This window comes from Drosophila albomicans, chromosome 2R (assembly GCF_009650485.2).
Source record: "Drosophila albomicans strain 15112-1751.03 chromosome 2R, ASM965048v2, whole genome shotgun sequence".
In the NCBI taxonomy this organism is placed as follows: Eukaryota; Metazoa; Arthropoda; class Insecta; order Diptera; family Drosophilidae; genus Drosophila; species Drosophila albomicans.
This window is the reverse complement of record NC_047631.2, coordinates 19,047,333-19,065,105: the sequence shown is the minus strand read 5'-3', so window position 1 is coordinate 19,065,105 and position 17,773 is coordinate 19,047,333. Positions and strand designations below refer to the sequence as shown.

Sequence of the window (17,773 nt, the reverse complement as noted above, 5' to 3'; positions counted from 1 at the left end):
TTTGACTACAGTTCTCCGCCTGTTTGTTGTCCTTGTTGCCAGACACATACACATACGTACACACACTCACACAAAAACTAGAGCACGCACTGATTAGCTTCCGGTTGCAGTGCTGAAAAACTTAATCTAGTGTTACACTTAGAGAAATAACGACTCAGTGTCAAAAGAAAAGAACTATTTTTATTTAAATATGGTGAAGTATTTACATATATGGCTTAACCAGTAATGCTTTTCACACTCAGAGAAATAACCGAATTTGTTGGAATGAAAAATTCAAAAGAATAGAGTAATTATTTTCATTAAAACTATATTCAGGATTTATATTGATTTATTAATATTATTACAAGCTAAGTCTTTCACACACAATAAAAAAGTGACCTTAATTGAAAGAGAATTTTTAAACAAGAATAGAATAAATTTGGTTTGGATTAAATAATAAGAATAAAAGAAAATAAATAAAAAAAAGTCTTTATAATAGATTCCCATTCTTTCTCTCAGTGCAGCTGCGAAAAGTACAAAACCAAATGAGCCAAAAGACATTCCAGATGCATCAAAAATGTGCATGCCACAGTCAATCGGCATTTCAGGGCTCACACAGCATTCAACTTCGACACTCACACATTGCTTTTAAGTACTACACATACACACACGCAATTTACACGCACAGACCACATACACATATACTTACATACACACATACTCTCATACACACACACACATACCTTTATGTAATTGTTATTCTAAATGCTTTGCAGAAGAACTCTTTGGCCAGCCTGACAAAGCCAGGACACACAACAACGGAGCTGCTGCGCTTTGGCGCCTTCGAGTAAAGGATGCTCGTATCCTTGAGACAGGCAATTACCTTGTACATACCACATACTATCTACTTTCCACTTGCAAATTCCGCAAGTTTCAATTTGCCTGCTCTAATCGTTGCTAATTGCATTAATTATTGGCCAACGCTTTGTGGCATTTGAAGGAACAGAACTGACTGCCAAAGCGAAAGCGAAAGCTAAAATTATTCGTCGAAATAATCAATCAAACTAATTTCGTGACCGCTTCACAAAAATGACAGGCAAAATTAAACGAATGTTTTGTCGCCAGCTTTAGCAGATTCTTTTTCTCGTCGTACTCTTACTTTCACTTTGTCATTTATTTATGTATGTGTTGTTTTTGTTGTAATTTGGTTTTGTTTATTCTGGTCCCTTCGCGAGCCAGGACATCAAAATGTAATTTACCACAAATGTTGCGAAAACATCAATTATCCCTAATGGACTGTGAACGTGAAATTAACGTTTATAATTATGTGACAGAAGCCGCCAGAAAGTGGCCACAGCCGCGAGAGAGCGAGAGTTCCAGAACTCTTGGCCTGTTTCCGGCTTGATACCCTGCGACATCTTTTATTGCAAAAGGGTATACAAGACTATACTCAAAGAAATTGTATTAAATATTTAATAAATTTTATTATATGCATGTTTTGATTCATTTGTTTATCGCTTTATACTGTGGGCTTTGTGATATATGCAACTTTTTCCAGGATATATGAAAAGTCGAGTCGCGATGTCGTCATACTTGTCGTATGTGCGATGTCGAAAACTTTTACATTTTTTTGGTGGTGTTTTGCCCTTTCAGGCCTTTTTGGCTGGTGTGAAGCGGCAACTCCGGAACAGTCGAAGCTGCTGCAAATAGAGTATTAAGTAATAAATTACAAAAAGGGCGTTTTCCTGACAAATTCGCGAGTCAGACTAAAAAAAATGAAGAAAACATTTTGGCGAGCCCTGCGAGTTCATTGAACTTTGAACCCAACACGCCTACATCGACGAGGGCTTGGCCAATTTTTGAGTCATAACGCACACGCGAAACAAAATGCCAGAGATAGAAAAATAGTTTTCACTAATTGGTTTTGGCTTCTAACAAATTTTCATATGTAACAATTAAGAATTTTGCATATTTTGATTGTTTGCAAACATGGCAAAGAATTGAATTTGAGTGCTAGGCACTCAAGCAAAAAATATGTATTGATGTGCATGCAGTAAGCCAAGTGTTTTGGAAAAGAATTTAAATCAAACCGTTAATCAAATTGTGGTAAGCAACACGTTGCGTATACGTAATGCGAGCGTAAGCCAAAGGCAAAAGGATATTAGAATATACCGCAAAAACTTGTCAGCACGTAATTGAATTGAAACTCCAATCTGCCTTAGCACAAACCCAAAAAGCCAAAAATAAAAAAAGGCAGCACTTGTAACTTGCAATTCCCAAGGAACCACAGAAAACCACACGAAATCAACTCGGAATGCCGTCAACACACACACACACGCAGACACACACACAGGCGCACACATGTATATAGCAAACATACACAAATAACCACATGGAAGGTTTGCTTATGAAATTGCATTGCCATTACTTCTGATAAGGACGTCGACGCTGATGATGATGATGATGATGGTGATGAAGATGATGATCTTATTTGCTGGATTTCGGGTGGTTTAGTGTGAGCTTGAAAAGCCACTGCAACACTGAATGCCTGAAATTGAAATTGCCGGCCGATCCCAGTCTCGATTTTGGTGCTGAGGTGAAGCTGAAGCTGAGATGTAATGTTACAGCTAATATTCGGAAATTGTGTTCTTCTCTGTGTGTGTGTGTTGTATTGTGCACCAGCAAATTTACCTCTTCCTGCTCCTGTGTTTCATTGTCTTTACTTCACCCAAAGCAGCAGCTGTTGTGCAAAAAAAAAAGAAAAACAAATAAAACCGCTTTTCGTTTATTGTGTTGCATTGCTTTGTTTTTATTTTATTTTCGAGTTGTGTTTTGCTTTTGCTGCTATCCCTCTCGTTCTCTTTGTGATTGTTCTTGTTGTTATTCTTTTTCAATCATGCATTTCGCTTTGACTTTTATTGCACCCGACAAAAATAAAGAAGAAAAGCAGATGAAAACCAAAAGCGCACAGAACATAAAACTGAAAGCAAACCAAAAAAAAAAACCCGCAACATTTTCAAATTGTGGTCGTTGTTATTGTTGTTCTTCTTGCTGTTGTTGATGTTCTTGTTGTTATTCTTATTGTGCAACATCTTTGTTGCCACTCTTGCTGTGCTTAAAGGCAATTTGTTTATGCAACACACAAACACAAATACAAACACAGACAATACACGGAGATAAGACTCACTACACTGCCTGCAAATTGTATGCAAAAACCTCTCAAATTCAATTTTAACTACAACTCTTACAATGCATTTTTCTCTCTCCTATCTTCCTCTTTCTATGTCTATCCCCTATTTTTTCCATATGCAGTGTCATGTTGCCGCCGCCATGGTGGCTGCTTCTACATCCTTTGGCTACCACTCCGTCAATCAGCTGGATCGCAATCTCATGTGACGGCAGCCAAGCAGCTGCAGCACCTGCAGCGGCAGCAGCAATTGCGGTGGCGGCGGAGGCGGAGCTGGCGGTGCTCGCAACTCCCATCAATATCACTCATCAGCGGGTGGAACGCCCTCCTCCTCGCAGCGCTCCTGCACGCGCTGCCAGAGCTTTCATCGGCATCATCATCGGGCCAGGCGTCGCAGCAGCGGCATGCAACTGCGCGGCGACTACAATTCGACGTCGGCGGTGAATTGTGCGGCCAAGACGATTGTCACAATCACGGCGCCACCGGCGGCAGCTGCTTCGGCCAGTGCGCTGCACTTGGGCAGCAGTGGGCGACCCTCATCGGTGTCCACACTCACACTGGCATCGGTGCCGCAGTCCATGCTGTTGGAGGCGACTCGAAGTGCATCCGTGAGTGCTGCGAATACGCCACTTGCGCCGGCCGCAAAGCACACGAGCTTTGCATTGACGCCCAGTGCAATGGGACCATCGAGCTCATCGGGATCGGGTCATCATGTGTCGTTTATGCCTTTGCCCATGATGGGAATCAAGCAGCGTTTGCGTGATTCCAATTCGTCGCTTAGTTCGCCCACTGCGACGACAACGACCGCAACGGGAGCAGCAGCCACAAGCTCAGCACCTTCGCTCATCGAAGTCGCTGAGGAAGTCGCTGCAGCGCATCAACATGCGGCGCTGGAGTTGCGTCAGAGTGTGCAGAGTCAAATCACAACGCTGGAGGATGTGGACGATGTGCAGCGCAGCGATGACAATGATGATGATGACGACAGTGGGAGCGAGAGCGAGAGTGTGGGCATGGCCTTGGTGCAGACGACGCCACAGCTGGAGTGCCGCCGCACGGAGATGGCATCGAGTTCCTCTAGCGGTTCGGTTAAGTAAACTCGCCCCGCCCCCGATTAGCACTCAAGAAGTGAAACAACACAACCCACTCATTAGTGATAAGATATTGATAGTGATATGACTTGGTACTTGGTTCTTGGCTTATCGATTATCCTGACTTGGTTTAGCATAGCATAATTATTGATAGTTACAATTAGACGTCATATCTTAGCTCTTCCATAAATAGATTTTAACCCTTAAGTTCGAGTTCTTGTAAATATAAATGGCCACAAGTTTAAATTGATTTACGAATTGAAAGCTACGTCTTCAACCTGTCCACGTACCTGACTCTCTAACTCTATCTCAAACTCAAACTAATCTCTCTCCGTTGTTAGTCGCTTCTTCCTTTTCTCTGTACAATATTACGGGTGCAAAAAAAAGAATTTAAAACCTATCTCAGCCTCAAGAAAATACAAAAGTACGTATACTTAATCAATCAAATGGAATAACGGCTTCAAATAATCATTCCCAGTTGCCCTTATGGCAAACTGAATACCAACTGATCCACCTTACAATGTTTGTCTTACATGTTTCGGTTCTCAGTGTAAACAATCAGACTTGTTCCGCATTTCACTTTCACTTGAAGTGCAAAGCCTCAAAGCAAGTAATTTAAATTGCCACATTTTGCAGTGAAATCCCTTTTGCAAAAAGTGAAAAGCGGAACATAACAGAATAAAGTATATATATACGAATAAGCGTAGTAAAATCCAATAGATATATAGTCTATGTTTGTTTATCGAGTTGTTTTGCGTTGGGTTAACAAGAGCGACAAATTGTAAATGTTAAATGCACAAAAAAAGTTAAGCGAACTCCTTTAACACTATTAACGAGTTCAGCTGGTCAACAAAGCGGCTTAAAGGCTTAAGTACTTAATTGAGAACAAACTGTGTTTGCAGTTTAGCTTAGTACATAAACTACATATATAAGTTACTTTATATTTTTACAATATAGTACGTAACACAAAAAAAAAACAAAACTAAAAAAAAAAAAATAAATACATGTTTTCAGTTGAGGTTTTTCAAACATTTTGCTTTAGCAGTTATCCAGACAGCGTAAATTTTTCTAAACTGGTTGCCCAGGCAAACTAAATAATCACTGAATACAACACCAATAGATAATGAATACGACGAGTACTTCAAAGCATTCATTGTTGCAAGTGCTCATAGGCAAGAAAAAAAACAAAATACTTACATATTATATACATAACATACATACATATATTATTATACTTCGAGTGAAAAAGTGAAAATAACAATGACGAAGCCAGCAGATGGGAAAAGGAAATCACAGAGCAATAAATGAAACGTTGCTCATTGTTTAAAAAACAAACAGATCTGAAATGAATTGAAGTGAAATGATATGAATGAGAAAAGCAAAGCGAAATGAGCAAAATTATAACAAATGGCAATTATTAATATTCAATATGGATAGCATAAGTCTAAGCTCATAGCTCATCTGTCTGTGTGTGAGTATGTGTGTGAGTGCGTTCACATAGATAAGTCTAGATCTAAGTATGTGTATATGTATGTGTACAATGTATTTAGCCACTTAAGTGGGAAGAGAGAGAGAGAGAGAAATCAAGCAATGTCGGCCCATTCTAATGAATGGGCAACAGCAGCATGAATTTATAATATAATCATAGGCAAGGTAATTATTTAGGATGAGTTGAAGGATCTACTCAACCCAATCAAACAATCGGAACAATTGGCAAACCATTATGATTAAGCATTGTAATTGGCAAAACACAGATTTGTATTCCATATAGATACGAGTATATGTAACTACGACTACGATATGATATGTATATGTATTTATGTGCATTAAGATTAAAACATACTGAAACAGTAACTGGCGTTGACCTAACATTATTTAAATTTCAGCTTGGATAACTTCTCAAGTATCTCTGGGCGTCGATGGTGGTTTTACAGTTTGCTATTTTTTTTGGAAATGTGCGAAACTTTCGGGATTTGCAGCAAGAAATGCAACACTTCATCTTTGTGATGGACATGCAGCAGCCAGATACAATGCCAGTTGAGTGCGAGTGCAGAGTGCAGAGTGCAACAAGAGGCGAATGCCAAACTACAGACATAAAGTTTACAAGTTTACAGTTTACACTTTGCAGTTTACATTCTGGGGTCGGTTTTGCGGGGCAGAGAGCCAGCAATAGAGTTGCGATTGTTGTGAGTGCCATCACCGTCCCGGGAGCTGTGCATTGTGCAGCTGTCGCTCAAGCAGACACTCACTACGTCATTGCGTCAGACAGCCAGTCATTCAGTCAGTCAGTCATTCAGTCAGACAAGTCAGTCTCCCAGTCAGTTAGTTGGGGTCAGGGTGCAATATGGGGGTTAAGATGTATGCAGTCAGCAAAGCGCGAAATGCAAGCAACGCATCTAAAACAACTCGCTGAAGGCAAACAACAAACGAACAGCTGCATCATCTCTGCTTCTGCTCCCCTCGCATGTGCTCCATAAAGTTTAAGCTGGCTCCTCGAAAAATTGGATCGTTTTGCTAACAGTTGTCCTATGCTGGCGCCAACATTGTGTTCGTGTGTGCGAGTGTGTGTGTGTGTATGTGTGTGGGGACAAATCGCACAACGTGCGACGACTATCTAATGAGAAAATAAGCCAGAGACCAGAGAACGAGAACAACCAGCACAGCAGTTGGCAAACTGGCAACCAAAAACTACACAACAGAACGCACTAATGACCCACAGAAACAAGACAAAAGTTAAAACAGTTTCACAGAGTCAAAGACTTTGACCGCGAGTGCAACAACGAATTTACAGAAACAGTGTAAATTAACTCAACATGTAGCCAACATGTTCATTGTACGAACTCGCATATTTCTATTGAATTGTTGAAGCAGCCGCAAAGTATGCTACACTTTTTTTCACTGACGGTTTATTACAAAACGATAGTCAATGTGAGAGCAGCTCGAGCTCAAGTTTTGTTGTGTAGTGTAGTGTAGTGTTTAGTAGTGGTTACACATCAGCAGTTGCCACCACAACAGAACGCGACACGACACAATGGCTCCCCGAGCATTGTCCTTGCCGTAATCAGCCAAATAACGACTGCCAAAATGGCGGATAAGCGCAGAACTAATAAAAAAAGAAACGTTGCATAGCACAAGGGGCCATCACATCGCAAACTGCAAGAAGCATTTTGAGCGTTAGTAGAATATCGGATTGAGGACACCGACAGCAAGGACAGAAACGGTCGGCGAAGGCGGTGATGGAGAAGGAGACGAAGGGCAGCTTACTTATCACTGAAAGAAACTAAATTTGAAGCAGCGTCGAACCCTCGACAACATTTTATTTGCTAGCTGGTAATTTTGTTTCCTTTTTGCAGCTAGTTCCTTACAGTTTGTTCGCCTTCGTCTTTGGTTTTGTTTTCTTAGCTTCTTTTGTTGGGTTTGGTTAATGAACCGAAACGCGTGCTTGTCTCTGGGCTTGGCGGGGTTTTTACCATTTGCGGACGGATGAGTTCGCTGCGCTGCGCTTCTCCAGCCGTTCAACGTTCAGCGAATTTGTTTGCCAATATGGAAGGGCACAACACAATCATTCTCCACTGATGACTTTGTTGCTCCGTTGGCTCCAAACAGCCAAATGCGCGGGTGTTATTGTCTAGCCCCTCGGGCCATTGCCATATTCCGAGAAGGAAGGGAGGGCTTAAGGATATATGCGGTTGCTATTAGTATCACTATTGCTTGTAGCTTATGCTCGTTTGGCTCAGACTGTGTGTGTTTTGGTCTATCAAAGCAGCTCACACACACACACCCTTAACCCCTCGCTAGTTCATAATGCGTTTAATTATAGACATAAATCGTATTCATGGCCGTTTTAAGGAACGCGCGAGACACTTTTGCTATAACTGCGTAGATAAAATATATTATTGCACATGAAATGATAATTGTTTGTCACAGCTGAGTTAAGAAACGCTGATTAGCATTTCCGACTTGATTGATGCAATGTGAAACAACTTTCGCACAGAGTCAACTAAATGAATCCACAGAAAATGTTAAACTTGCCTTACGATACTCTAAATGTGCACACAAATTTAATAAGAGTGCTTTTTTAGCGTTCTGTTTTGTGTGTTAGTTAACCCGTAAATTGGTTACAGCAGAAAGTGGAGCATGCAAACGCTCAGTGCTCAGTCCTGAGAGCAATTGAATATGCATGTTTCCAAAGTGGCCAAGTGGAGCAGTTGACGTTGTGCTGCGCGGGGTGGAGGAGTGGAGAGGAGTGAAGTGGATGCCTTTGGAGAGCATTTAAGAGACGTTAATTAAATCAATATAGCTCGTTTTAAACAATTTCGCGTTGGCAGAGCGCATAAAAATGCTAAACAAATTGATGAACTGTGGCGAATGCGCAAACACAAAAGCCTTCCAAGGAGTTATTGCTTGCGGATGCCGTGTCCTTGTCGTAAAAGGAAGGCATGCTGTACAGCGAAATGTGAAAAGAGAAAAAAAAATTTAAACTGAAAAATAAATCTATCGATCCACTCATTTTCAATGTGAGTGGTGTGCGATGGCATGAAGAACCTAGACAAAGCACCGATTGCACTTGGCTATTGCTCCCATCAGGCAGACGCGGATGGAGGCGACGTTTGGGGCCAAAATTGTGTAAATATAAACGACATTAAAGCGCGTCTGGAAATAAAACAAACAACAAGTCAAATTCAATGAACTGTATAGAGACCGCTTCTGCTTCTGCTTCTGCCTCGCTTCGTGTTGCAACTGCTCTTTCCCCACCAAATGCTGCTCTACATTAACTTGCCCCAGCCATCATCAATGCCCTTGGCTGATGTCCCCTCCCCTCCACACTTTCCTCTGGCAGCCACCTTCAGCTCGATGGGGCAATTGAAGCGCAGCCTTATTGTGTGTTCTATACCGATTTTCCATATCTATACACAATGCGTTGCTATTTTTGTAGGATGCTCTCGCAGCTTGGGCCAATTTCCATTATGCTTGGGAGCCATGGCTTATATTTAACAATTTATAAATATGCACACGCCCAGCACAGCGTCATTAGAAGCCGTTTGAATGATTGTCAGAGCAGCAGCACAGGTCGACTAAATGTTGCCATAAAAATTGACAAAATAAAACAATTTGGATTGCCATAAGCAGGAAGTAAACGACGGAGAAATGCCCTTTAAGCATGAAACTATATAGAAGGGAATCGTATTTACTTTGAATACATTTCTTGAGACTAAATATTAAACTTGCTCAGGAATGAATTAATATAGTTAAGCAATAACGCATGGATATACTTAGGTAAGCAAAAGGATAATTGAAAAAATACACCGTAATCTCAGGTAACTATTTAAAATTGAAACCACTTTTATTAGAATTGTATTTCTAACACCTTACACAATATGTAGTTCATCATACTAAGCAGCACTTCAAACACAAATTTAAATGACAGGGTATAGTAAGATGGCCATATATGGATATGCGTAGGTGGGCAAAGGTTGACACTCAACTAGGTCTCAGCCATTTCATCGATATATAGAAAAAGCGAGTGTTATTGTTGAGGGAGTTGGCCTTTTTGGCTTTTCTTTTGGTGTTTTTTGGTTGGGTTTCTTTCTTGTTGTTTTTTTTTTTTTTTTTTTTTTGTATTTATTTTATTTTTTGGGAAAGCGATGGGTGTGATGGCAACACATTGTTCTAAATATCACGCACGCAATTTGCAATTGAAGCGTAAATTTCACTCTGCGTCAGTGAGCAATTCTGTGAGCTTCAAGCTGTTGATAGAGATATTGCGATATAAAGTGTAGCTTGTCCAGATGACGATGGCGAGATGACGATGAGGCGATGAGACGATGTGGATGTGGGTTTGGGTGTGGGTGCTGGTAATGTGGATGTGAATGTGAATGTGATGTGAACTTTTGTGTGGTAAGGGCATTTGCTGCATACGAGGAGGTGTCGACGCAGCGAGCCAAATAAATGACATCAGTGGATTATCGCCAGCATCAGGACAAACACAAACACAACACGCACACAAACATGTGCCATTTCCTCGGCTTTTGCAATATATAAAATTGAAAAAAAAGGCAAGTATAATATACAGATAAACGCCCATACAATATAGCTGTGTGTCTCTTTTGTGTCATCAGAGTGTGAGGGAGAGAGGAAGCTTGTGTGTGTCGTGCTGTGCGTGCGCTTGAGAGGCAGCGACAAAACAAAAGCATGAAATATCACAGGGAGCAGCGGCAACAGCAACAGCAGCTCGCCGTAAAGTGTCGAAGTTTGAGGGGGCAACACGTAAATATGCGTTATCCTTGAGCTGACCTTGGCAGGGAGCAGCCTCGGCATTTTTTCTGTGTTTTTTGTATTTGTGTTGAATAACTTCACGCACACTGACACACATACAAAAACAATAACAATACAAACATACGGACAACAGCAGACATTGTGAGTGAAAACACGCTGGTTCATGAATGCAAGTACAAATTACAGGCTCATTCAGCTGGCCAAACGGCAAAGGCAGCCAGAATCCAGCCAAGGACCGCCCGCTGTTGCAGTAGCCTCCCATGGCAATCACGTACATGTCGTGGTCCTGGCTCAGCCACTGATGCTGCTGTTGCTGCTACTGCTGGTGCTGGTCTTCTGCCAACAACAGGGCCAACAACATCAAGCGACATGCTACAACAACAATGGCAAAGGGCAGCCGCAGCTTTAACAACGACATTGACACTGCCACTCCTCCTTGTTGCTGTTGTTGTTCTCGTAAAACTCTACGCTTCGACACTAAACTGTAAGTCTTCAATTTAATGCTTTAATAAATCCAGAAAGCCGGAGCGAATAAAAAAAAACACAGACAGTAAGCACACAGGGTCAGACTCGTTTTCGTTCTCGTTCGCAATTCGTTACAAATTGAATTCAATTAAATAAATTAAAGTGCATTTTACATAAGCGTTGCTGCAGTGTAATAAAAATAAATGAAATCACTTTTAAATGTCACCAGAATAAAGAGCACGAGCAGCAGGATTAAGCGAATGCCTAGAGCAGGAGACGTGTGGAAGTGTGTGAGTGTGTGTGTGTGTGCTTAGGACTGGGAGGGATTTTTGGAATTGAATGTGAGAAGTTCTCTTCTGTGCGCAACTTTCAGACAGTCAATCTGCCAGAGCAGGAATATCAAAGCCAAAGTTGAAACAAAGACAATTGAAAGTTAAAGCCAATGGGACACGGACACGCAGTAAAGGGGAAAGGGGACTTTATACAAATAATAAAGATTCGAGAATGCATTAATAAAATGTGCGCATGCTGTAAACTTTTGCCAGTTAATAAAAAAGTTCATTTGGTATAGGGTTTAATTTGTATGGGTTTGGTTCTGCCCTTCGAGCATACATTCGCTTCAAACCCAAACTTGACAAATGACAAATTGTGTCAAACTCACACTCAAGCAAGCACACACACACATACACACATCGATTCCTTTATGCTGCTTCATTAAGTTGGAGTTACAGCTAATTTTGTGGCATAAATAAAGCAGCCGAGTAAAAGGAAAGGGTTGCTTTCGACATCAGAATAGGGGGAATTTGAAGTAAATGGGTTCTCTGCGGGAGTTTTCTGTGGCTATAATAAGTAAGTGTAGTATATACTATATATTTGCAATTACTTCTTCTACACGCATCATCTCAGCTTTATTTTCAAGCCACTAAACTAGAGTGAGAGAAGTGTGAAATGGGTTAAAGGCTGTTGGGGTTACCCTTTTAACCCGCTGCTAAATCAATCCATTAATCATCTAAGCACCTTTTTAGCATAAAAAGCCAAAACTCTTCACCTTTCAGTCGTAACAATAAATAGTTTTCTTTCTCCATTTTATTCCTTCCGTACAACAGGTCGCATTAAATGCAGAAAAAGTGTTGCGCCTTAAAGTATGCTACAAATTTTTGCTAATAGAAAAAGCTAAATAAATACTCTAGGCATTCAATATTTCTATTGATAAGTAGCCGTTATCGTCTTGGTTACATTATTTCCGTGGAAATTGTAGCCAAACTTTCGTTACGAACGGAGCATAAGAGATTAAGCATGCGATGGGTCTTCACTATGCATCTTACACTGTACACTGAGATGGCTAATTGAAATGCAGCCAGCCACTTGCCTCTTAACGGGCTTGGGTGGGTTAGCTGAGCGATAGCCAAATAGGGCTAAGATGGGTGACTAGTAACTACATGCTAATCAATTTAAAAGTTTTTGAGACTGAGCAAAGTTTGCAGCAAGCTCTCTTGTCTAGTTTCAAGTTTGCTGAACTAAATCTCAAGAGCTAGTTAAACGTTATGTACACGGCTAATGGGAAAAACGGAAGTTGCTAACAAAATTGTTCGTTTGGAATGGGTACAGTTAGTTTCGGTTTGGGAAGCCCTAGGGAGGTTTGCTTGTGTTGACGGCGCACTCGACGGATGGCAACTGGACAAAAAACTAAAACAAAAAAAGCAAGCAAAACACAAAAATAGAAGTGCAAAAAATGGCTAGCAGACAACAAGCGACAAGCGGCGACAACAGCAAAACACAATAACAGAGCAGTTGTTCTGCATTTCCGTTTCCGTTTAGGTTGTCTCCACGGTCATGGCGCGTATGTTGCGCGCTCCTCACTGTGGACAGAAGAGAATTTCGCAGTGCTCGTGACGAATCTATGATATAGAGTTGGTGTAAAATACGCGTACATTGTGTATAAGCCATTATTAAATACTCGTACTTTCATAAATTCCATGATAATAAATGCAAAAAAGTTGCGCGTCGGCAAAAGCAATTAGTTTGGCGCCCAGGGCCGACGTCGCGGCGTCCGTCGAGCATCGTATTGCAATTAACGTAACAAAAACGCGCAGAGCAGAGAAAACAATACAGCAACAGCAAGCCCAAGCGGCAAATGGCCAGCGACAGGCAAGTGACCGCCATCCTTTCAGCCAGCTAGCCAACTAACCAGCCATCCAGTTAACTGAGTGCGATGAATTATGAGCCATGCTACACCAAAAAAGGAAGAATAAAAAAAACATCTGCGGCCGCAGTTATTCAGCCAGAAACTGTCTATTCTCTCGCTTTTGGTTTAGCGTTGCTATCGATGTGCTTCCAAAATCGAATTCGACTCAATAGTGAAATACAAAACTCTAAAATCGAATGCCCTTTAAGAGGAAATTTAAATTAATTGTGATTTAAAGTGAAGTTCAACAAATCTCGAAAAGAGTATTCAATTATTTTCCCGGACTGTAATCGAATCTATACATTGACTTTAACTGCAATAATTGCTGTACCCTCTAGCTAGGGTATATCGAGCACTAATAGACAGCTAGTAATGTCCGTTGGCTAAACAGAAATCTGAGCCACATTTTAACGAGCCTAACTATGAGCGAGTCCCTGGGAATTGACGTGGACATTCAATGGACATTCAATGCGTGTGTGGCATAGTCACGTTAATTAAATTACATTTACGTGGATCCGTGGGACGTTGGGTGTACTTTCCGATGAGTGGCAGACTCTCTTTGCGAGTGTTAATTAAAAGCGCATGTTAAACAGATTTGCAATATGCCAAAATACGGCGCATTCTGTGGCATTGATGTCCTCTATGCAATGGGTCAGAATGACTGTGAAAACTGTTTACCAATTGCCAAGGTCCTTCCATCAGCAAATGGATAGTGCAAATGCCATAAAGTCACAGTAAAGCAAAGAGGAGAGGGCCATTAAAGCAATGCCTCGTCACTTTCTTGATCATTGAAGTCCGTTTCAAAGCTGACTGCTCAAAGTGCTTTCTCAGTGTGTATGTGTGTGCGAAGGAATTTTAATTGTGCCCCAGGAAGCAGTTCAAGTTGCAAAGCTAAAGGATAACATCATCTAAATTTTGCAGCGTACGTAAGTTAAAGTCCTAGACAACAACCGAAAATAAAAGCCAAGTGTTTAATAAAATGCAGAACTCGTTTAAGTGCGCCCGCCAGCAAAAAAGCTTTTTATTTTCATTTATTTATGAGATAAACTTTTTGATTTGTTACTTATAGCTGCAAAGATTGTTGGGGAGACACGCGGAGCACAGCGCTAAAATTTTATTTCACAAATACTATTTGGCGGCAGGATGAGTTCAAGTTAAAGCCAACCGTTAAGCGCCGGGCTCCAAGCAGCTGCCGTCTGTCTGGTCGCAGGCCAATAAAATGAGTATAATATGCGATGCTCGCTTGTGGCCAAAGCCAAAGTCAGCTTCCGTTATTTCGCCTTCGGGGCATAATTCTCGCTTCCAATTTTTGGGAAACTGTAACGCTTCGCTTAGCAAACTTAAAAAAAGGGCAACGCAAAGAGTCGAACAGATAATACCCTGCAAATCGATTTTAACTGTAGTTTAAATATTAAGTTGGATATGGTTTGTATAATTAATACTCTGATATTATAGTCCACATCGATCCACTGGTAAGTTTTCCATGCATTTCTTTTATGAAAATTTGATTAAAGTTGTTTATTATCTCACATAACTAATATGCCCGCCATTCCTTAACTTTTGAAATAAGCTATTTGTTCTTTTTACTGCTTCTGCGTAATAAATAAAATTTACAATTTAACTAATGCTTACAAAGATGCGATGGCTAATGAAATTGCCTTTTTGAATTAAATAAGAGTTTAATTTAAATTGTCATCTGATTAAATTTAAATTTGTGGCTTTTTAACCAATTTGATGGAACATTAAACGCAATGCGCCAATTTACACTTTTTTGATAATTCAATTTAATGTGTCATAATTTCATGTGAATTAATTATAAATACTGCACACTAGTATAGATTAACAATGTTTATTCTGTTAACAACAAAATTGAATTAACGGAGTCAAAAATAAAACTTAAAATATAAATTTAGATTACAATGAAAAACATGTATTTTAAACAATTTCCCTCTTTTTAGTTGACAGAATCATAAAAAATGGCTAGCTTACCAAAATTGCTTTCTCATATTCAGTTGATGCAACTGTTAACAATTTGTTCCACAGTCGCTGCGCTCATTACGATCCACTGCTGTTAAGAGATGATCCACTGCTGTTAACAGTCGATTCACTTGTTGTGGTTAACAGAATGCTCCACAAACAGACTTCTGTTAATATGTTGTTTACACTTCGCACAGTCTTATCATCAGCAAACACTTATTGAATGCTGTCCGTTTTTATGACCCGCTATGATTAAATCTAATCAGTTGGGTATCTAGTATTAACATAGCTCCAGGCTTTTGGCATTACATAAGAGTTGGCTTATTCTCGAGGGTTATCAATGTTTTGTTATCAACACCCCCGGTGAAAGAGAGAGCTGAAACCTCAGACTATATCATTGTACTTTGGGCACTGGAGAAACACGGCAAATGATAACGCTTATCATAGCGGGTTTAGCAATTGGTAGCTAGACGAATGGGTGGGTGGTAAAAAATATGCAAAAATTGAAAAAAAAAAAAAATATATTTGACCCAACACCAAAGGGCGTGTTCAGCATTATAGTATATGGATGTAATTAGACATTTGGTCAGTAAAATTGCAATATATTGTGCTTTATTGAGAATCCACTTTTCGCTTAATTCATATAAAACTGATACAACTTGTAATTTTCTAATATTGTCACCGGAATTCCGACATTTAAATGCTCTAAATATATCTGTACTCTATATAAGTATGTACAACAGCTATACCATCGTCTCATGCTCGTTCGTATTGTCGTTAAATTGATTTAGATCTTCGGAGTTGGTGCTTGGAATATATGCAGTTGTCAGTGGGTTTAACAGTGATAACAATTGGCGATACAACTCTAACAATTAAAACATTACACACACTGCTCTCCAAAGGCCGCAGATCTCTTCTTTAGAGTCCCGAACCACTCTTTTCCACACCCAGGACATACTTGTTGAAGCCCTGGTTCAGCTGCTCCATCAGAATGAAGGTCAACACGGTGTGGGGTCCCAGACGGAAGTAGTACGGCGTGAAGCCCTTCCACAATGAGAAGACGCCCTCCTGTCGGATGACACGGAGTAGCACATCAATCGTACCGCGATATTCCGGCTTGCCGTTGATGGTCTTCATGTTCTGAATGCGCGTCTTGGCAATGTCCAGCGGCATCGAGGCAATTGTGGTCAACAAACCGCTCAACATACTGGCACAGAAATGCAATTTGATGCCCTCATCCATCTTCAGGGGTCCAGTGCGGAAGTATGTCTTGAACTGCGAATAACTGGCCAATTGTGTCATATTCACCACCATAGCTCGGCCCATGGTAGGCACACATCCACGCCACAGTGCCGTTATTCCTTCTTCGCGTGTCATGCGCACCAAAGCATTGAACACGTTCGAGTAGTTGCGACGCTCCGCCACGGGCAGCCGTCCATCGGAGGTCATACGCACCAGAGCCACTTCAGCCGGTGTGCCAATGAACGCGCCCACGGCTCCGGCTATCGTGCCCATCGCCATGCTGGCTATGACATTGGGATCGCGCTGGAAGCGATCGCGATACTCCTCATTCAGCGTGGTGTACATGCCCAGGCGACCGGTGGTGTAGGTCGCCTGCCTCAGCAGAGCTGCGGAGATGCCCTGGTACAAGGCCAAAGGTCCCTCGCGACTGATTACAGTCTGAATGCAATGGAAGGAATTGCGGAATTCCTTCTTACCGCTGCCAGCACCGGCGATTTGCATACGATTCTTGATCAGATCGAGAGGTTGCACACACAGAGTGGCGCCCATGCCACTGGCACCGCCAATGATGTATTTCATGGACTTGGGTGGCGTCTTCTTGGCGGGCGCAGCAGCTGTGCTGCTGCTGGAGGAGCTGTTGGCGCTGTTGAAGTCATCACGAATAATTTTACTTTTTCCTATTTGATTACACAACACAAAACGATTTTAATCGGTGACGTCGAATGTCGTTCAATTATAAATCCAGTTGCCTCCAGTTGAGCTGCACTGCATTCACTGCTCTGCGATGCCGTTGCCGTTTGCTGTGCTGCGCTGTGCTGTTTTAGCTCCGTTCTGGCCGATCTTTTTGCTGGCAATGCGTGAAAATTTCCTATAATGCTCAGCACATGCCTTCCTTTGACGCAATTAATATGAAATTTGTTGTTGTTTTTCCGCGAGCAGCTGATTACTACTGCCAGTGGCCGCCGCCGACGCTTCCTCGTTTTATTTTAGCTTTGTTTCTTTTTTCGCCAACACCAGCCAGCCAAACAGCCGCTTTCTCTCTGCCTCTTTGAATGTGAATCAATGTCACGGACGTATGCGTGCGTGATTGTTGTCGTCACAGATTTGATTCTAAATTTAGGCGCCGTTTTTCGTGCAATCACAAGCACAATCACTATCTCATACACTGTGCGAATCGCAATTTGTTGTACGACGGAATGTTACACAATTACAATTATTCGTATAATCGCAATTGCAATGGAATTGAGCACACAACGCACTGCAACAATAACAATCCATAGTTTCTTGTAGTTGCTGCTCAGCTGATGACGTGTTCGCGCCGTCGCGAGAGCGCAACAGAGTTGCCAGCCGCATGCATTATTGACGGAAACGGAT

At 41.3% G+C, this 17,773-nt stretch overlaps 2 protein-coding genes across 2 annotated transcripts in view; one reads left to right on the top strand and one right to left on the bottom strand.

Annotated features, from left to right (window-relative positions):
- The window catches only part of LOC117575230 (dopamine receptor 2), a 30,789-nt gene extending 24,698 nt beyond the window's left edge, over window positions 1-6,091 (top strand). Inside the window, 1 exon segment of the mRNA XM_034259360.2 lies at window positions 3,292-6,091. Within this exon segment, the coding sequence (XP_034115251.2) occupies window positions 3,292-4,260 (969 nt within the window). The 3' untranslated portion in view covers window positions 4,261-6,091.
- Window positions 6,092-15,752: 9,661 nt separating this feature from the next.
- LOC117575199 (mitochondrial 2-oxoglutarate/malate carrier protein) lies at window positions 15,753-17,104 on the bottom strand (the record flags this gene model as incomplete). The annotated part of the gene is made up of 1 exon (XM_034259316.2): window positions 15,753-17,104. A coding segment is annotated over one exon (1,029 nt), but the record flags the coding sequence as incomplete, so codon positions are not given.
- Window positions 17,105-17,773: the final 669 nt, after the last annotated feature.